Below are 21942 nucleotides of genomic sequence, written 5' to 3' on the forward strand. Positions count from 1 at the left end.
TAGCGTAAATAAACTGTCGACCTTTTGTTAGAACGTGCGCTAGCTGATCAAATCACAAGAAAGCGGGCAAGAATCAAGACAAGTAGGTATCCGGCGATCAAGCTCGTCCGTCAGTCCGATCCTTCGTCAGGGAATATACGAACTGACTGAACAACGCTCAATGCTAAACCATTTACACGAATAACAACGCATTTGAAACATTAGAACAGGATCTGCTTGGTGACTGACAGAACAGCTGTAGTATTAGTATTACCACTAAATCATAGCTTTAAGTACAGTCTTTAAGATGTCCTATGACCGTGAAAAAGATATATGGTACGATTAAAATAACGCTGTTATCATGGCCATTAGTAGGTTGTTAGAAAATATTATTGCTGCCTATTGTCATTACTTAACAACCGTGTGTTGTAATTTTCCATTTATTAAACTACTGACTAATGTCGTAAATTTCATATTGTGTAGTATTGTGTACAATACTAACAACGTAGTATTCTATCAGCACCGCACCCAGTACTTTCAATAATTAGTTACTTCAGGAACAAGTCTAACCACGATTACCCGCACCCTGAGACACGCTCGCGTCGGTAGGTAATGACCTAAATGACAATACAATATGCACACGTATCATGTGGGACGCGTGCATAGCGCATGTTGAACCGCCATGCAGAAAAATGGGGCTTTGCGCGATCAATGAATGAGCACAATGAATGAATCCCAGCTTAACGGAGTATAAGGGCTCTTTTACACTTTTAGAGGAAATACTGACTTACGGAGTTCGGAAGCTAATATGAATATGAATACAGCATAAAGGTGGCATACCCGTGTACTCGTACATCCGTAAGTCAAACCGGAACCAATTTGGCTTAAGGTCAGTGCGGCCAATTCCATATGTGGAAAGTTCCCATACACAATACACATATGCAAGATGGAATACCTACTTTTTTTGGCAAGGATAATTAATTACCTTTCACCCTAAGCAAATATTGCATTTGTGTACCTGTACGGAATTTCCCGAAGGAATTGGTCGCAGCGACCTTGCCCTTTTTCCAAAAGCTTTAGAAAAACGTGCTTCAAGTATGCAAATCAACGGAAAATTGATTTTTATGGACGTTTCGCCACTGATATGTACTATTTTAACAGGTACCTATCTCCATAAGTATAACATAGTATAACAATGCATTACTTCAATAAACCAACACAATACAAATTACAATCTACCTCACTAACCATCTAAATTTATACCTATCGTAATTCCTCGGTTCTATAGGCAACGTTCAAGTTTAGCCTTTTCGAACCATGAGTCAAAAATGACAACCGAATGTTAATCTCACTCATACTTTAACAATACACATTATTATTACACTCAAGAGCAATAAAACCGAGTCACTGCATAGCTTTTCTCTGCTCTTGTGTGTACGTTGATCGTAGGTGGTCGATAAATCTTACTAAGCCTGAAAACGAATTCAGGAAGATTTCTAAAAATAGGTGCCTTTATTTATATCGCGCGACATCTGAGCATTATAATCAGCGTTTCGGGCACCGCAGATGAGATTTCTGCGCCTAATCGCATTCAATGCAATTTTAGATAAACATTCTTGTACAGTACATTCGTGCACCGATATTCGCGGTGAAATGTGTCACGGGCAGCGACTACGTTCCGTCGGTTTGCCAGACAACCTGGAACGCGAGACGATACCAGCTAGTGCACATAGCTGACGTTTCTTGAATTACCGGGGACCGTATAGGTACATTGAAATATGCAGTACCTACAGTTCGTAGGGGGAATGTACACATTGATAAAGGGGCACATACATACAGTATATTTCAGAAACTAACGAGAGTTGACTGCACAAGTGCACCTGCACACTAATTCACATCACATAAAGAAGAAGAACCAATGGGCTACCGGAGGCCCGCCTTCGCTCGGTCGCTAGCTTACGATTCACTGGAAAATATAAGTTTTTGGGGGTCTCGACTCAACTAAAATTAAGGTAAATTAGACAGCTAACATTTTAGCAAGAGAATAAATCCCGTATAGAAAAAGAAATAAAAATCCTCAGTATACGGTAGGTACATATACAGTGTGTAAGTCTAATACGGGCAATAAATTAAACCAGATATATAATTTACCCGTCTTATCATTAATTAAAATGTTTTTTTAAGTTACACTTAATTATGACCCCGTGATTAATTTTTTCCACATGTACCGAGCAGCAATGTACTGCAAACATTAAGAAACAGAAGATGACATGACATTACGAGATACGAGCTTTTTATAGTAACTGCCAACAAGCGTTGACAGTTACTTTAAAAAGCTCGTATCCCGTAACTTGTGTGGTGTATTACATTGCGGGCCGAATTATTTTGTATGGTTAAAATTTTCAATGCATTTCTAAGTAAAATCTATCTCAATATACTTTTTAGGTCCTATGCTAACCACCGTTTAAATATTCGCCCATATTGGATTTACACACTGTATAGGTATGCCTACAACGATACTTGGCCTTTAATTACTGAATAATGTATTCGTATTGTTTCAGCTACTTTCAGTTTTTCCATACTTTTTATTAATATTTATTATTTATATAGTTGTCTGGGGGCACATTGATATGAAGGTTCTACCAACGAGTTCTACCAATAAGTAATTATTTATGTAACATGTTTTTCTTGATTTCACTATGCACTCTTGGTTATCACGTGTAGCCTGTAAGTGTTAATTTAAGGAATAAATAACATTAAAATAAAAATGTTGATGTCCATAATACGCGAGTAAGTAACGTTTTTTTTATAAAATGGTCAGCACGGATAAAAATAAGAGAAATAAAAGTTCTATCGATGAACTTGAGCAATGCAATTCACTACATTCACTGATTTGTTTAATGGTTATTAATAAATTCACTGTTCATAAATAATTAATTTCAGATAAATTAATTAATAATTAATGTATGAGATAAATAATTAATAAATTATTAATGTATGAGATAAATAGCTATAGAATATCTGTGATTCATTCATAAATAGAGGTTTAAAAATAATATAAATGCCTTCAATTTTATATAAACGTTATTAAAACCGTATCAAGCTGCCCCATCTCCTCCTACATTTCATTTCATTTCATTTCATTTTTTATTCAGTCACAATTTACATTGTATATGAATATAAATTATAATTAAAATTAAAAATTTAAATTAAAAATAAATAAAAAATAAAAATAAAACACACACACATACACTATACATACTAAGGGTAATATATAATAGGTTTAGGTAAAGAAATCCATAGCGACAATTGGGATGCGAGCGCCAGTGTATTAATCTGTGATAAGATTAATTCTGGTAATTAATGGACATGAATAACATTATTTTATTTTATCACTACTACACGTCCGGTACGTAGATTGACTGACACACAATTGCCATTGTGAAGTTTTTATAACGTCATAAAAACGTTAATTTGTAGGACTAATTTATTTTTACAGTTACGTCTGGGCAAACCCCAAGGACCCAACATCCATAAATAAATTCGCAAAAATCAGTTAGGTGTAGGTATGCCAAATGTTTCGCCGGGTAGCCATAATATGTGTTCCAGAATTTCGAAAGGAAGTGATTTCCCGTGTCGACCAGTAGTCGGAGGTAGGTGTTACTCGTATTCTACAATATGTATAGTTAGACTAAAGACCGTAGCGTAGCCACATAGGTGGATTTTGAGCGCTACCTACTGGCTATATGAATATTGATTCAGAAATATTAGTACTGAATTTCCGTTTCCGCTGCCCCTAGGGGCCGGAATAAACATGGAACGCGGTAAACTGCAGAGGGAAGTAGCCTTTGTCTAAAGAGGACTAAAGCACTCATCTACTTTAAAAATAATGCAGTTACTTTTTAATTTCCGCGCTTTTAAGGAAAGTTGTGAGCATTTTCAGAGATTACAGAGTCGGGGGCCGTGGAAGCGGGAAGGCGTGCACCTGCGGCCGAGCACCTCGCGCATGGGCTTGGAGGCTAGCTTGGAGGAGACCTAATTTCCCCGCCTTCCTTCATATTACAAATATTTAATATAATTCCCGAATTGCAGTTCCCGAGTAGGTTGAGAAGATACTTGGAAGGTAAGTGTAGAAGCCTGTTTAAATAATGTAATTTTATTTATAAAGTGTATTTTTCTGCTGCAAATACGCCAACCTATTTGAAACACCTAAATAGTCGCGGTACCAACATTATAATAATAAGTACTGATCAGGGACGTTGCGGATGCAGATTTTTTGACATCCGCGGATGCGGATGCGGATGTCAAGATTAGGTACTTAGAAAACGTCAAATATTACATTTTTAGTATTTTTTATTAAAAAAAAAAAAGATACGATTAGTATTTGAGCAAGAATATAGGTGCGTTGTATTCACAGACAGTCCAACCTCTAGACATAGCATAGTCGCGCTACCCCCTCTGCCACATATAGGGTAGCGTTACTCCATCTTCGAGTCAATCCCGTGGCGTGATTGGTCCGTGTCTTTGAACGGACCAATCACGGCACGGGATTCGCTCACCTCGTTCCCCCGCACCCCCGTATTTTTGGCAGCATCGGTTTCATGAAAGAATTGGCCTAAGCTCAGTCTAGAGGTTGGATTGTCAGTGGTTATATTTAATAAACAGTAACTTGGCCGACTTTTCTGGATCTAGACGATTTCGTTATAGGTAATGACGAAATTACCTAGCACTTACGCCGCCACTAAGACGTTCCTCTACCGACTTGTTTGACATCCGCATCCGCACAAGATCCGCATCGATTTGATGCGGATGCGGATGCAGATGCGGATGTTGAAAATAATGCGGAAGTTCCGCGGTTGCGGATGCGGATGCGGATGTTCGCAACATCCCTGGTACTGATCATCTGTTTGGCTGTTTAATGAACCTATTCCTTCATTTGATATGGCCATTTAAACTTTTAAAAAGTTTGGAACTCTACAAATAATGGAATTTGTATACATTGCAGTCCCAAAATCGAGACTGCAATGTTTTTAACTTTTTAATTTTTTGACTGACCATAAACTACAAACTTCGCAACCTATTTTTTAACCGGCAACGTCGACTTTGCCGTCCATTTTTGAGAAAAAGCTATTTTATTTACTGTTAATTGGCCTGGTTGGAGAGACACGTATGCCGTAAGTCGGATGACCTGTGAGCCAGGTACCAGTTGCGTCACACAATTGTAAGGCGTCACGGTAGACCTCGTAGGAGATTAACGCCTTTGACAGACTTGTGGGACACTTCAACGGATAGGAGTACGGGGTGGAATAGGAGGGAGGCCTTCACCCGGCAGTGGGAAAATATAAGACCGTAATAAAATGTATGAATAAACTGTAATGTATGAATGTGTAAATAAACTGACCTGAGCAATTTCCTTCCTCGTGCAGCAGAAGTTAATGAAAGTGACGTTGACGAAATCTGCCCCATAGCACACGGTCACAGTCTTCTCTTCCAACGAGCCCTGCGAGCCGAACAACACCACGTTCCGGATCTTCTGATCCTAGGACAAACAAAAAGAGTTTACTCAAGGTAGCTAAATAAAAATCTTATATCATTCACTGTAATCTGTAATACTACGCCGTAGGTCGTAGCAGTGTATCCCGCTATACAAAATCTTTCGCGTTGGATAGCTTAATTAAGATAAATACAATCATCCTGAATAAGTACCTAAAATCGACATGTTTAACATGAAACAATCATTTAAAACGGAAATAACTTGAAAGCCACTGAGACAATTGAGACCCCGGGGTGAGTGGGCATAAATCATTGCAAATCAGCTCTTCTTGAACAACCCCTTTCAAATTTCAAGGAATAGGTCGAATTACAAATCAGCATGTAACCAAGCTTGTCGCTGCACGACAATTCTGCATTATTCTCGCAAAATATTTAGATTTCACTAAGGCAATTGTTTTCGTAGGTCAATGAGAGCATTTTCGTTCATAACCGTAGCATACACAATGCATAGGTATAAATAAAAATATTCGTAACAAACAAATACGCATACATAATTACTACCGGAGCATGTTTGATGCATGATTGTAATATGGTTAGCGGTAAATTGTCTCGCATAGGCCCCGGCCCCACCGTGGTACTGAATACTAAACCCGCAACAGGCCGCCTGAGGCATCCTGGCTTTGACGGCTACCGCTTCGGTTCTAGTCTAATTATTTTACCCAAACTGAGCCCTTTGAGCTTTAAAGATTAAAAAGGGTGCCAGGCAAAATAATATTGATACGCATGTCGCATATGCTTTACGTCTAAAATACTAAATTAGAAACAATGTTAGAATGTTGATAGCTTTCGGGTGGTTAACGCGTTTTGACCTTCAATCGTTACCATACGATATTGAGAAAATTGATTCCAACTGTCGCGGAGATCGCGAAGTCTGTTATTGTGGTATGTATCCTATCTGTCACTCTTAGCGTACTTTCACTGGTAACACTGGCGATCGAGGTCGGCTAGTGTCATGGGTGACAGCGGAGAAGATGGCGGGAACCGAGTTGAGACAAGTTGAGAGAGGTCGTCTGAATTTCTGGTACGTAAGAGGTGGTGTGACGCCGTGGCGCGTGCATCACGTACAGGAGATTCTTGGTAAGCTAAACAAATCTATATTTTGATATATATGGATATTGCAGTGACCTTGAATTAGCGACGACCTTGAGATAGAGCTGAGTTGAAGAATTGTCTGATATTCTTTATGTGTAGCTCGAGTTTGAATGTAACAAGTGAGGTGGCTAGAGTTTATCGGTTTGAGTCACTGGAGGTTTCATTATGGAGGCTGATGGATGAGCTGTAGGGGTTGTTGTGGAGGCTCGTCGGGGACCAAATGGTTCCCGCCTCGGGACTCATCGCATATTATGAGTTGAGAGATATACGAGATTATGAGAGTATATCATGAGTATATGAGTTGCGGGATGCACGATGAGTTCTCCTGTGTTGTGGAGATTCAGTTGTGCCGTGCATCCACCGATATAAGCCACGGGACTTGGGGCCCTTCTAATTTTCCCTGAGAGAGTTGAGGTTACATTCATAACAAGAGATATGAGATTGAGAGGAGATGGAATTGTGCGCCCATCGAGTGTTGATTCATGGTCATTGCAGTAGCTATTTTATACTGTGCTTAATATATTTAGAGATCCATGTAGCGAGGTCATCATTACATCCCCCTAAAGGTGAAACTCCGCTACATGTTTTGGTGGAGAATGCTTAAAAATATGTCGGTTGCGGTTCACGTGTTTGGAATGAGAAAAGAGTTGTCGTACTTAAATGTTGAAATATTTTTTTATTCAACTTGACTTTTTTTTTGGTTTGGGTATGCCCATGCTGGTGCGTACACATGGGATAGTTATGACCTATTGTGGTGCGTACACATGGACAGTGATATTGCCCAGCCATGAAGAGAATGTGCATGTCTCGAGCTCAGTACGAATTGATTGTAGAATTTTATTACACGGTGAACCGGCCGATAGACGATTCCTTGTTTTTTTTTCTTTTCCATAGATCAGCATTAATTAGTTTCTGAACACGTTCAGAAACACGCCACTTTTTACGTTCGGTCATATTCATGGTAATCATGGTCAAATTTATTTACTAAATTTGACATTTTGCGTTTCCTCGTTAGTTTATAACAAAAAAAGATATATTGAAACATTTCCTTGTTGTTTTATTTTCCCTACGGACATTATTTACGTCACGGATTATTTATTATGTTTGGTACGGAACGGTTCGGTATGATAGATCTATCGGTCTGGTCGTGTAGAGGAGGTTTAAGAATGAAGTTTAGTCTACTTAAGTCTATGGTTTTTACTTTTGCGAACTTACCCGTTTTTCTTTCGTGTGTTGTGAGAAAAGTTTGTTTTAGAAGTGAAAAACTAATAAAAGTGTGCAATTACTTAATTAAGGAGTGCCAAAGTGTCGAAGTGGACTGCTAAATAAACTTTTGTAAGTAATAGATTTAAGGCGACTTCATTATGAAGTAATAAAGCACTTGCAATTTCATGTAAGATTAACAAACTTTTATAGTACTTAAACTCGACTTCAAGTGAACGCTTTTCATTGCAGATTAGCATCAAACAAAATGCAAGATACTCATAAGATATAGAAGCATATAAAGTGTATCGGTAGCTCGCATTGCGTACAAAATGGACTTTCTGCTTTCCACATTACAATTGCGCCTAGATAGGCTAGCAGAAGCGTTAAAGGGAGCCGCAGAGGCCCTTAACAGCATTGAAACTGGCGTAGCAAGGGACAGGATAATTGCTGTGAGAATAAACGTTAAAAATAGATTGTTATCGCTCACAACAGATTTAGATAGATATTTGTCTGGCGCAACGGATATAAAAGAAGATTTCTGCAATGAATGTCGAGATATGCAAGTAAAGGCGGAGGACACGCTGACCGAATTAGAAATCGCAATAAAACTATACTGCCATGAAGGGGAAAACAATCATAGAACGCGTCTACCTAAGTTAGAGTTAGGGAAATATAACGGTGACATTCTAAAATGGAACACTTTTTGGGATAAATTCGCAGCTAATGTTGATAATAAGGACATTGCCAACGTTGAGAAGCTATCATACTTGCTAGCGTCATTAGAGGGACCAGCCCTTCAAGCAGTCGAGGGTCTGGAAACTACTAACATGAATTATCCGATTGCGGTAGACATTCTCAATAGCCGCTTTGGTAAACCTACGAAGGTCATCGATGCTCACAATGATGCTTTGCAAAATCTAGCTGTAGCTAAGGATTCACCTGAAGATTGTAGGCGTACTCTGAACAATATAGAGAAGCACCTTAGGGTATTAGAGGCTCTTGGGGAGAAAGTTGATGCTAGTCACCTTAGAGTTATTATACTTAATAAATTTCCATCAAGAGTAGTATACCAAGTGTGGCTTATGTCAACCGATGATTCTTTTGCTGCAATCCGGAAGGCTTTGGATGCTGTAATAACAGCCATGGAGAGTTCGGTTGTTACAAACATGGAGAGTTCTGTGATTCCAGTAAAGTCCAGTGACACAACGGAGATGAGTACACCTGCTTCAACAGCAACACTGCAGATTGGAGCTGTAAAGAAAAGGAAATGGCAACAAAAGAGGGAAGCAATTTCAACTCAACCTAGCAAGAAACGCCCTAAGAGAATGTGCATATTTTGCAATGAAGAACATTATAGTGAGGACTGTACCAAATTTAACACATATAAAGAGAGGATTGGGAAGTTGAAAGATAGGTGTTATGCGTGCTTCCAAATAGGACACCGTGCCTCCAAGTGCACAAGAAGGAGAAAATGTGTACATTGCTCTAGGATGCATAATAGAGCACTGTGTCGACAGAAGGTGCAAAGGGGTGAGGCTAGTGATATGGTACTTTCAAACATTACTTCAGTTAATGTACAGTTAAATAAACCATCCAATTTCTTACAGACGGCAGTAACCCAAGTAAGGACAGCGGAGGGGAGAAGTCTGAGCATTAGACTTTTACTTGATTCTGGAAGTCAACGAACTTACATTACAAACAAAATAGCAAAATTATTACGAATTAAATCTGATGGAGAAGATTGTTTGATGATTTATACTTTTGGATCAGAAAAGCCCAGAGAAATGTTATGCCCATATGCAACAATAACTGTAGTGAGTAAACGTAATGTTGAAAGACTGATTAGAGTGAATATAGTTCCATACATCACCGCAGAGCTACCCATAGCTAAGGTAGAGTCACCAATGATAGACATCTGGGCGGACGATGCTTCTACTGGTGAAGGCATCGATTTGTTGATTGGAAATGATTTATACTTCTCATTTATCAGAAAGAGTGTTGATTTGGGAAATAATACTTATCTGGTAGATTCTGATTTTGGTTGGTTCCTCGCAGGAAGTGCTACTAACAACAGAGAAAGGGACATTCTATCAGTTGCTACATATTGCCAGTGTCATGAAATCAATCAAGACTTTTTTACAGAACCAGATCTTCCTCTGCGTACCATAGATGTCAAATTTTTATGGTCACTTGAGAGCATCGGGATATGCGATTCTCCAAAAACTACATGTGAGGAAGAAGCCGTGCAGCACTTTAACAATACTGTCAAATACAGTGAAGGACGGTACCAGGTCAAGTGGCCGTGGATAGAGTATCCACCTAAATTGCCTACTAATTTTGGACTTGCCTTTGGAAGGTTAAAGGGTGTATTACGGAGGTCAAATAAAGAAGTCATGACAGAGTATGAGGAAATCTTAAAGGAACAGCTTGAAGCGAACATAATAGAAGTTGTGGATCCTACCATTCCTGCTGACCATCCAGTTCACTACCTACCTTTTCATATGGTTCAACAGAAGGGAAAAAGAGGCCGGCTGGTCTACGATGCTTCAGCTAAGCTGAAAAACGAGAAGAGCTTGAATGAGTGCTTATACAGAGGTCCGAACATGCTGGAAGACCTTACAGGATTGGTACTGAAATTTAGAATTGGGAAAATTGCTATCACCGCCGATGTTGAAAAGGCTTTTCTTCAGGTTGGTCTACAAGAAGAGGACAGGGATGTGACCAGGTTTCTCTGGGTCAAAGATCTGGAAAGGGAACTAACCGAAGACAATATCATGCAGTACAGGTTCTGCAGAGTGCCTTTTGGAGTGATATCAAGTCCTTTCCTCTTAGCGGCAACAATTCGATATCACCTTTCAAGGACTAACAAAAGTCTTCTTCCAGTGATAGCAGATAAATGTTATGTGGACAATTTAGTGACATCAGTTCAATCAAGAGAAGAGGCTCTCAATTTGTATGCTCAAACTACAAACTCATTCAAAGAATTAGGAATGAACATACGAGATTGGATGTCTAACGACAAAGATTTTGTAGACAAGATTCCCGAGCAAAAGAGAGCTAAACAGGAAAGTGAAATGAAGATCCTCGGTTTGATATGGAATTTGGAAAATGACACCTTAAAGCTCAAACTGAATAACGAAACCTTTGAGAGCGAGATCATAGACAGAGGTATTACAAAGAAAGGAGTCTTGAGAGTGCTAGCACGTCTGTACGATCCATGCGGGTTTGTGTCACCACTCATGCTACCAGGAAAACTCTTGTTCCAGGAGATCTGTACTAGGAAGTTAAAATGGGACGAGATTCTGCCTGAAGACTTGTCAACATCATGGAGGAACATAATTGAGAATTTAAAAGCTGTTAAGAACGTAGAACTGCCAAGACATGTCGCAAGTGGTTCAAAGTCGGAATGTACGAAGTATGAGCTACATTGCTTCACTGACGCATCTATGAATGCATATGCAGCAGTTGTTTATCTGCGCGTCATAACTGGAAAGCAAGTATCAACTTCGTTTCTCATGTCAAAATCCAGAGTAACCCCAGCAGAAGACAAAAGTGATCTCAAAATTCCTAGACTTGAGTTGCTAGGGTATCTGATAGGAAGTAGACTTCTGAGGTATGTTAAAAGCCACATAGACCTAAATATATGCAAGATATATTTATGGACGGATAGTCAAGTTGTCATAGCTTGGATCAAATCTAGTAGATTACTTCCACCATTTGTATCGAGACGAGTCAATGAGATCAAGCAAATTAAGGACATCTTAGGTTCAGAGCTGCGCTATGTCAACTCAAAAGAGAACCCTGCAGACATAGCTACCAGACCGGAATTGTGGCATCAGAAACAGGATCTATGGTTCCATGGTCCAGATTTCCTTCTACAAGACCAACGTGATTGGCCTAAGGAGCAGAAGAAGGAAGAAATGTGCTTGGCCGGGAGGGCTCTGGACACGGTGGATGGTCCAGAGATGACAATTAAAGGCTATGAAGACCGAGATAGTGATCTTAACTTTTCTGAAATGGAGGATAATCCTGCAGCCACTGCACTTCATGAAAGTTTGGATTCTATGCAACACCCATTAGACGAAGAGAAGTGTGAAGAGACAGTGACTGAGATAAAGAAGTTACAAGGAAAATTCTTTTCAGAAGAAGTTTCAGGAAAGGTAACCAGTTTGTCACGAAACTTAGGTCTCTTTGTAGACGAAGATGGGATCTTAAGATGTAAAGGAAGGTTCGCGAATGCTAATTTGTCGTATGATAAGAGATATCCCATTCTGATTCCGAAGAAATCGCCCTTCACAACCCAGATAATTCTGAAGACGCATAGAGACAACTACCATGTTGGGGTTCCACACACGCTAAGTATATTACGCGAAAAGTATTGGATCCCCCATGGGCGTGCCCAAGTACAGAAAGCTCTGAAGAGATGTTCGCAGTGTGAGAAGTATTCTGGAGGTCCTTATAAACTGCCACCACCACCTGCACTACCCAGTGAAAGAGTTAACTATAGTTCTCCATTTACCTTTACTGGATTGGACTATCTGGGTCCGGTATTAGTGGAAACAAATACTGGTAGAGAAAAACGATGGATTTGTCTTATGACATGTTTAGCAGTTCGTGCTGTACATTTGGAGTTGGTCAAGGCTTTGACGGCTGAGGAGTGCTTGCTAGCGATACGGCGTTTCGTGGCGGCTAGAGGACCACCTAGAATATTGATATCGGACAATGCACTACAGTTCAAGCTGACAAGTGAGGTACTAATCCATTCATACTGCCAGGAGAAACATATCAAGTGGAAATTCATCACGCAGCTTGCACCCTGGCAAGGCGGCTTTTACGAAAGATTAGTTGCACTGGTAAAGCACTGCTTAAAGCGAACACTTGACAAGCATTTATTAACAGACGGTCAAATGCATACAGTAGTGAAGGAGATTGAGGCTGTATTGAACACGAGACCTTTGACTGCAGTGGGTTCCGATCCAGAGGGAGTCCTGCGACCAGCTGATTTTCTGTCTCTAGGTCAGTGTCTAGAAATAAACCCGGAACTTGGCGAGGGGACCTCACAAGGTACCAATACCAAAGTTGACTTGGTTGAAGGCTGGAAGAGAGGTCAGAGGATTCTTAACGAATACAGAGAGATGTTCACCAATCAATACCTACCGAGTCTGCGGGACAGATTCAGCCACTCTCATAAACAACCGCGAGTGATATCAAAGAAGTCTCCAGAAGTCGGTGACATTGTACAGATTAAGAATGATTCCAAAAATAGAATCAATTGGAAGGTTGGTAAAATCTCAAGTTTAATCCGAAGCCGTGATGGTGAGTGCCGAGCAGCCAAAGTGGTAGTTGGGAATGCAGAGTTTACGAGATCCATAGCCCATCTGTATCCTTTAGAGTCTGATACGTACGGCCCAACGGATTATGCACGATTACCATCACAAGACAACGAGAAGGCAGAGACACCAACTGAACACCGTGAGATGGTTGAAATTATAGAACCCATAAAAGCATCAGAAACGATAGTGTTACCCGAGCCCGAGATAGAAATTAATGAGGTAACAATCCCTACCGAGTCGGCAACCGAGAAAGAAGTTTCTGTGTTAGATTCCGAAAGTAGTCCTACGCAAACTGAGCAAGCTCCCGTTGCTGATACACATGAGGCAGAAGTGAGAGAGCCAAGTGTTATGGAAGAACGGCCAGAGGAAGCGACAAGAGTAAGGAGGAATGCGGCCATTTGGGCTAGAGAACGAATAGCCGAATGGACGCGTCAGCTAATGACGCTACTGATGTAACCCTTTTGCCGTTCGCGAGTGTCGCGGAGATCGCGAAGTCTGTTATTGTGGTATGTATCCTATCTGTCACTCTTAGCGTACTTTCACTGGTAACACTGGCGATCGAGGTCGGCTAGTGTCATGGGTGACAGCGGAGAAGATGGCGGGAACCGAGTTGAGACAAGTTGAGAGAGGTCGTCTGAATTTCTGGTACGTAAGAGGTGGTGTGACGCCGTGGCGCGTGCATCACGTACAGGAGATTCTTGGTAAGCTAAACAAATCTATATTTTGATATATATGGATATTGCAGTGACCTTGAATTAGCGACGACCTTGAGATAGAGCTGAGTTGAAGAATTGTCTGATATTCTTTATGTGTAGCTCGAGTTTGAATGTAACAAGTGAGGTGGCTAGAGTTTATCGGTTTGAGTCACTGGAGGTTTCATTATGGAGGCTGATGGATGAGCTGTAGGGGTTGTTGTGGAGGCTCGTCGGGGACCAAATGGTTCCCGCCTCGGGACTCATCGCATATTATGAGTTGAGAGATATACGAGATTATGAGAGTATATCATGAGTATATGAGTTGCGGGATGCACGATGAGTTCTCCTGTGTTGTGGAGATTCAGTTGTGCCGTGCATCCACCGATATAAGCCACGGGACTTGGGGCCCTTCTAATTTTCCCTGAGAGAGTTGAGGTTACATTCATAACAAGAGATATGAGATTGAGAGGAGATGGAATTGTGCGCCCATCGAGTGTTGATTCATGGTCATTGCAGTAGCTATTTTATACTGTGCTTAATATATTTAGAGATCCATGTAGCGAGGTCATCATTACATCCCCCTAAAGGTGAAACTCCGCTACACCAACTAAGTCAATGTACCTACACAATTTAGATTCTTAATGTCAAAACAAGTCCTTTCCCATGTTTGCTCAAATGGGCCTATAAAAGGTGTTAAGGCTTCGTCACACAGGCGCGCTTTCCAGACGGGGCGTAAGCGGGGAGCGCCGCTTTTACATATAAAACGCTCACGCCCCGCTCACGTCCCGCCCGGAAACGAAGCCTTTAATATATAGAAACGAAATTGACGACCAGCCAGAACAACCCCTAATGTGCAAAAGGAGATTGCACGCTCTACTCGGTCTCAAGAGTGTGGCATTGCGGGGGATGACGGCGTGGGAGCGGCGGAAACATATAATCACAAGTCTCTATTAGCGTTATTTTTTGTCTTTTTCTATATTGGTTATCAGGCGAGTGCCCATCTGATAACAATCACATAGATCTAGGTCTTCTGTTTTATATTACCTGTATAAATCCGCCGCGCGATCTACAGTTCGCGCAAGAAGAACGAGGAAGCCGACAAAAGTTGCTTAACCACTTAGCTATACGGTAGGTGACTATAACTCACAATTTGAGGATATATGATAAAAATATATAGCAAACAATATTTGGGGACTGGCACCGCAATGTTATTATCATGTGCTTTTGAAACTTCTGTGTAATGAAGCGATGTTTAGTTTCCCGCTTAAAAAAAAACATTAAAAAAGTCTTTAAACTATATATTTTTGCATTGCATTAATTCGTAGGCAAGTAGCTAAACGGTTTTACAGCTTAGCAGTCCATTACGCGAGTGCTGCTTGAACATGGATTCATTAAGTAATTGCGGTCTCGCTACTGTTATTTAATATTTCAAGGAGCTAATTTCAGAATTGCGCGTACTTAAGAATTAATTATAACCACTGTAATTAAATCACAAGTTTAGGTTCATGTAATAGTAGGAGATACGTTATAAGAAATATATAGGTACCCTCATCTCTTATTATGTGATAAGAAATGAATGATACCTAGATAATATTCACATCGACACATTACAAATAGGTTGCATAGATTTAAGATGTACATTTTTAAAATCGGTTAATCTAGGCAACCATGGACTGAACCAACTTTTTAATAAGGCAACCTATTACAGTTAGATTATAGATAAAATAAGCTTTCATTTGATATAATATATGATTAAATAACAAAAAAAATTACTGTCCGAACGCAATTTAACTAGGCAACCTATTTGCAATGTTAATATGTGTCAATGTGAATATTATCTATCATTTATTTCTTATTGCAAATAAATAACGGATGAGGGTCCTATATATTTCTTATAACGTATCTTAGATTGTAAGAGTGCATATTACAAAGTAACGTATGAAACCCTCTAATCGGGCCGTTATGTTACCTAAATAAACAGCCCGAAATCCAGGGAAACGGATTAAGAAATTTGAATTAAAAACGCACCTGCGGATCACGGGAAAGTTATCATATTTTAACGTAACACGTGTCCTTAATAATAAAAGTCAGCAATTAATTATGGCACGTATTTAACCGGTCAACTAATTAATCGAATTTGGGTAGTTTAAAAAATAGAAATGGCTACTAAAATTAATAGTTTGGCAACAAAAAGCCTTAAAATAGCCTTAAAATATGTCAATATGAGTTGTATTTTAATGCCGTTGCAGCTTTTGATTATTTTTAGGCAGGTACCAAGTATTTATTTGGCAACTGAATTAATATATTGGAGACCATTTATGAAGCACATTTTAAAAATAAAACGGCTACCTATTAATTAAAAAATGAAGTTCTTTTAAAATATTTTGTTTGGTCATTACACGGTCCTCCTAACCTAACACGCTCCTCCTCGCTTCGCTCGTCGTCGCACCTATCTGTTGACTCTAGCAGAACACAGTGGTAACTATTGAAATTAGTAATTAAAAACATAAAGATCTAATGGTATAATGGCCATTAGGCGTTGCATGATTAGAAATTTCGACTATAAGTATACTGACCATTGCGTATTGGTAAATTAATTTGAGGTGTTTTGTGTAAAAAGTGACCAATATTCATTAAATTTAACTGCTTTCGTGTTAAAATACTACCTAGCTGAAACGATATGCTTAGTTATGATTAGTTGATTACTTAGGTGTGAACAACTAGATGACAACTAAATTTTATGATCGCTTTACAATATTAGTTGCCAATTTATTATTTTAGACACCAACCAACCACCACCACCAACCAACCAACCAACCAACTTTAAGTTCCCTTTAATTCTTTTGGGTGGCTCGATTTTGCTGCCAGTTTTTTTAATAATAATGATGCTTATATTTGAGGCTAAAATATATTTTTTGGCGCTAAAATATTAATGCACAGCCAAATTATATTATTATATACCCAATGAAAGTTCCTGTTTAATATTTTAGTTGCCCGGTTAAAAATAAGCCATTAATTATTAGCCGTGAAGTAAACCGCTGTTGTCATAATACATATACGGTACGTGGGTTTGAAGCGGTGATTATAAACGGAGATGAATCGCTCGGGTTCCTCGAGGATGAACAGTTTAGCTAGAACCTAGGTATTTTAATTTAAGGTCGCTCCACAAATCACGTTCCCTGACGATCACGCTCGTGTATGTGATACGTGATGTAATAACATAAAACAGTCGGATTGGCTGTAAACCGGAATAGATTGATTTGTTGCATTTACTTGGAACATACGCGACACGAATTACGGAAAAATACGAAAAAGATTTCAAATAAATTTAGTCTATATTAGGTCGAATTCTGATGTATTTAAATCTTGACTTGATGTGAATGTAACATACATTATTGTTACTACTTTCGGAACCGATTTCACGTAAATAATGAAATACCAAATCAAATGCCATTATTGACAAATATTTTCTAACGTCTGAATTTTGCCTTCCTAAGTAGCCTTGCTTTACCACTTCAGTTATAGCCTATAAACCCCGCTTGAATCCTAATACATAACTTACAACATTAAAGAGTTTTAAAGTTTTCATCACAACTAGTTAAGAACTATACCTAGATGTAGAAATAAAGTGTCATCATAGTGACGGCGGCCGTCGGCCATAAAGTCTAAAACCTATAAATAATTACCTATTTTAAATGAGATAGGTATATGACTATATGCCAAATAAACACGTAGGCGGTATAATAATTGTAAAAGTAATTACTACGAAAATAATTACTGGACTACTGAAGTCACCATCCCTGAAAGCCAAATCAATAGAAAATTTAACACAAATTAAACAGCCTGCATCGATGGAGCCCACATTACCGTGAAAACCATGCATACGTTTTCCCACATCCATCCGTACCCTAATCGATAATGAACGGAGCGGACGTTAATTTTAGCTGGGCTCTTACTTTCTTTGTATGCACAATAGTAGCAAACACTACTGCACGGGTTCCAAAACATTTGTCCGCATGCCCTTTATGTATCAGGAGGGAATAACTGCCCCCCTCAATTCTTAGGAGTTTCAAAGGTTGCTTGCAAAGGGCGCTAAGATCGGCGCCCCCTCTTGGACAGCAAGGGAGGCGTCCATTAAGGGGAACGAGCCTTTCAGTTTGAAAACCTATGACCTAATGAATCGCCCGTGGTGATGCGTCTAGCGCGAACAAAACTTTCTCAAAATTTTATAACAAGATAACTTTACTGTCTCCTCTCCATTGGATATCTTGTTCGGCACAGTTCGCTTTGTGGTTCTTTGCTTATTCATAACTACACTTTATAAAACAAAGTCTGTCTGTTTGTGTGTATGTATGTTCGCGATAAACTCAAAAACTACTGAACAGATTTTTATGCGGTTTTCACCTATCAATAGAATGAATCCTGAGGAAGGTTTAGGTGTATAATTTGTTAAGGTTTTTGTAACCCGTGCGAAGCTGGGGTGGGTTGCTAGTCCACGTATAATTGTAATAAGAAACATGCCTATTAAAAACTAAGCTTTTGCAATTGTAGAATAATTTGAATGTTAATAATTCAATAAATTAAGCCGAGGTCTCGAGTATTAAAACGCCCACATTTGTGGCTATCGGCTTATCTGACTAATTAGGTGCTAACGATTTCAGACTAGACGATATAGGCAAAATATGTTTATGGACAGTACATCAAATAATAGTACATTAATTGTTGAACGGTTAAGAAGTGGCAAATTGAAGGACGAGTTAAGCTTCAAAAACCACGGAGGAAACAGTCGAGTACGTTTGTATGTACGTTATTCATATACTGACGATATAGGTACTTACTAGCAATTACTAAGCAATTATTCAAACTTTTCTTTTACTCTAATTAGGTATTTTCATTTTTTTTTCCTTATTCTAATCTAGATGACTGGATGAAAACATATATTTTCTTAAAAGGAAGTCAGTGTAATCAGGTCAGGATCGGATGGTGGGATCCTAGAGAAATAGAGGGTACTCTTTAAATAGGGACCCCGCCACAGGTAAACAATTCAATATTCATTTGGAAATTTTATATACTGGCTTTTAAATTGCTTTGGAAAGTTGAATATTGTTTACTACTTAATTTATTTAAATATTCGCTGTTGACTTCAATTTTGGTCTATGCATTTAAAAATTGTGGGAGACCCGCATAAAAATGTGTGCGTCTGAACTGAATTACTGAAGTATTCGGGGCAATACGGAACCAATCACCAGTCAGGAGTGATTGCGTCTCTCCTTCCTCGCGGTTTTATTAAGCCGATGGTCTGTCTATCGCTCTCTCTATACGTATAGGTATACTACAGTCCGCGTCTGATAGAAGTCAGTGAAATTTTTGGCTCATTATTACATCAAAAGGAAAAATTAACCCTTATTATATTACAAGCTTTTATTTAACTTGCAATGTACCTTATGTACCTATGGCTACATGAAAAAACCTTGTATAATATTAATGAAATTTTAAATTGACGGTTACTTTAATTAATTAAATTTCTTAGCTTTAGCATTGACATTTGAATTATGTTGTATATAACTGTCTATTTGTGTTGGATGTCCTAGAGTTTAAGGTGTAAATTTGCATGCTACTATGTAGTTAATCATGTGTTACCTAATAACAATAGCATAAGAACCACTGTACCATGTTTATTGCAAATAAATGAAATTTAATCTATGGTATGTAGTTATGTTTGTACGGGTCAAATCTTGCAAGTTAAATTTGACCCACTGCCCGACTTCCAATGAAGCTGAAAATTTGCATACATATGTAAGTCTAGTGACAATGCAATGTTATGGTACCATCGAGCTGATCTGATGATGGAGACAGGAGGTGGCCATAGGAACTCTGTGATAATACAAGGCAACCTAATTGTGTTTGAGGTTTTTAGAATTGTCTCGATTAGATTAGTTGCCTGTGGAAAGAAAAGTACAGTCAGCGATAAAAGCTTGTACCAAAAATGAATTTTTTGCCAAAAACGTATTATTTTATCACCGCACAAGCTCGTAAACATAAAGGAGTGGCGTGTATTAATCAGCCCTTTACAGATACTTCGACACCTATTAGAATAGTTACAATAAACATCTTGATGTAAAACATTTAAACCAATACCTATAATAGGCTACATGACTAATTTTCATTTATGGTATCAATCGATCGGGTTTGTTTTTAGGACCAAATGTCTATATGGGACCCATTGCATTAAAGTAACACAAAAGTCAGAAATTGTAGTCAAAGGCCGACAGTCGCACTTCACTCGCGAAAAGCCCTATACAAAACGACAAGGGAACGTGACGTCAAGGTCTCTGGGAGCCCATCTTGTAGTATGGACAAAACAAGAAAATTGCGTTTTTGTCGGTGAAATATTGCGTTTATGTATATAGTTGCTATACCTACAATATTTTTTTGGATGAAATGTAATAAGGAATCGAATGGTACCCTTACTTTTATCGTTTTTGGAAGTTTAAAAAAAACTTAAATTTTGAAACTTGCAGGTCCTGTATTTTTGTAATTTATCAATATTTTATTTTAATATCCACATTATTGTGATAAATTGCTTGTTTGCTATCTATTTTACTAGATTTTGTTATAAAGTTCAACATGTGTCATCATCCCTATATTACTAACACTAATATTGATTACATTACCTTTAATAAAGTCTAGTGTAAATTCAGGAAAAGCTCAAAAATAACTATTAGGGCCTATTTGAAATGAGGAGTGTCTTTTCAAAAGGGTTTATTTTTTCTGGGAATCTATTTCTAAATTGGACCTTAAGTTTTCTTGAGCAAGGTTCTCTCTAGAAGTACCGCTAAGAAAAAAATAAACCCTTTTGAAAAGACACTCCTCAAATAGTACCCTATAAACGCCTAGGTGTAGGTAACTATCATATGTCACGATGAAAAATGAGTTTAATTTAAAAGCACCCCTATTACATGAAGTGACTCCGCTGCCGTTGAGTCACCTATCTTCAGCCTAGTTTATGGGTTTGCTAATGGGCGACCCTACACGCAATCTAGGTATAAAACTTTCGTCACATTTACGAGTTTATTTGTTCCGTGGTCACCTCTAAAGCTAAAACTATAGTTCGTTTTTTTTTGCATTAGAAAGAAGGTAAGCGATCTTGACATGTCTTTTAATTGAAAAACGCTTTTTAAAAATCAGTAACTTATACTTATGAAAGCAGAAGAATATAAATGACCGTATTAGATTCATAATTGTTACATATTTGCCGTGACTTATTTTTAAAACATGTTTTTCAATTAAAAGACACATCAAGATTGTTTACCTTTTTTCTAATGCTAAAAAAACGAACTATAGACGTCATCGCACATTATTTTCGTGTAACAAAGTTGAAAACAAATTGCCGGCCTGTACTAGGCAATCTGTTGTAAGTATGTAGTACTAGCTGTTGCCCGCGACTTCGTACGCGTGGATTTGTATATTGGTGGTTATAAATTCTACATTCGCTTAGAACATTATGCAGCAAAAGATAGCAGTAGGGACGGTTAATCATTTGTTAATTATTATACAACGCATGAGATTTGTCTTTCACAACCTGGCTAATACGAAGTTTCAAGCCCCTAACTGAATAAAATTGTTCTTGATATAATCTCTCTCAACCCCCAGAAGATTTTCAAGTCCACTATTTAATAAAACCTACTACCTAACTACCTATTTACGAAGTTTTAAGTTCCTGGCTTTAAATAAAATTTGAACCCTCTACCAACTCTCAACCCGTTTAAACCTTAAGGGGATGAATTTTTAAAAACGCTAAAATTACTTTTCTTGTATTTTAATATTATGCCTTTATACAACGATTCAAGTCCCGCACTCAAATAAATATTTGGGTTCCATACAAATTTTCAACCCCTTTTCACCACCTTGGGGGATGAATTATCAAAGACTCTGAAATTAGTTTTCTTTTCTCTTAATAAAATACCTTTTTACGAAGCTTCAAGTTCCTAGCTTTAAATAAAATTAAAACCTATACAAACTATCAACCCCTTTTTAACCCTTTTAAGGGATGAATTTTTAAAAACGCTGAAATTACTTTTCTT

General features: G+C 38.5%; 1 protein-coding gene across 1 annotated transcript in view; it reads right to left on the reverse strand.

Annotated features, from left to right (window-relative positions):
- LOC134649138 (1-phosphatidylinositol 4,5-bisphosphate phosphodiesterase classes I and II-like) overlaps positions 1-21942 on the reverse strand; it is a 76939-nt gene that overhangs the window by 43770 nt on the left and 11227 nt on the right. The window contains exon 3 of the mRNA XM_063503884.1: positions 5381-5518. Within this exon, the coding sequence (XP_063359954.1) occupies positions 5381-5518 (138 nt within the window). The remainder of the gene's footprint in view (positions 1-5380; positions 5519-21942) is intronic.

The sequence above is a fragment of the Cydia amplana genome, chromosome 1 (assembly GCF_948474715.1).
Source record: "Cydia amplana chromosome 1, ilCydAmpl1.1, whole genome shotgun sequence".
NCBI lineage: Eukaryota > Metazoa > Arthropoda > Insecta > Lepidoptera > Tortricidae > Cydia > Cydia amplana.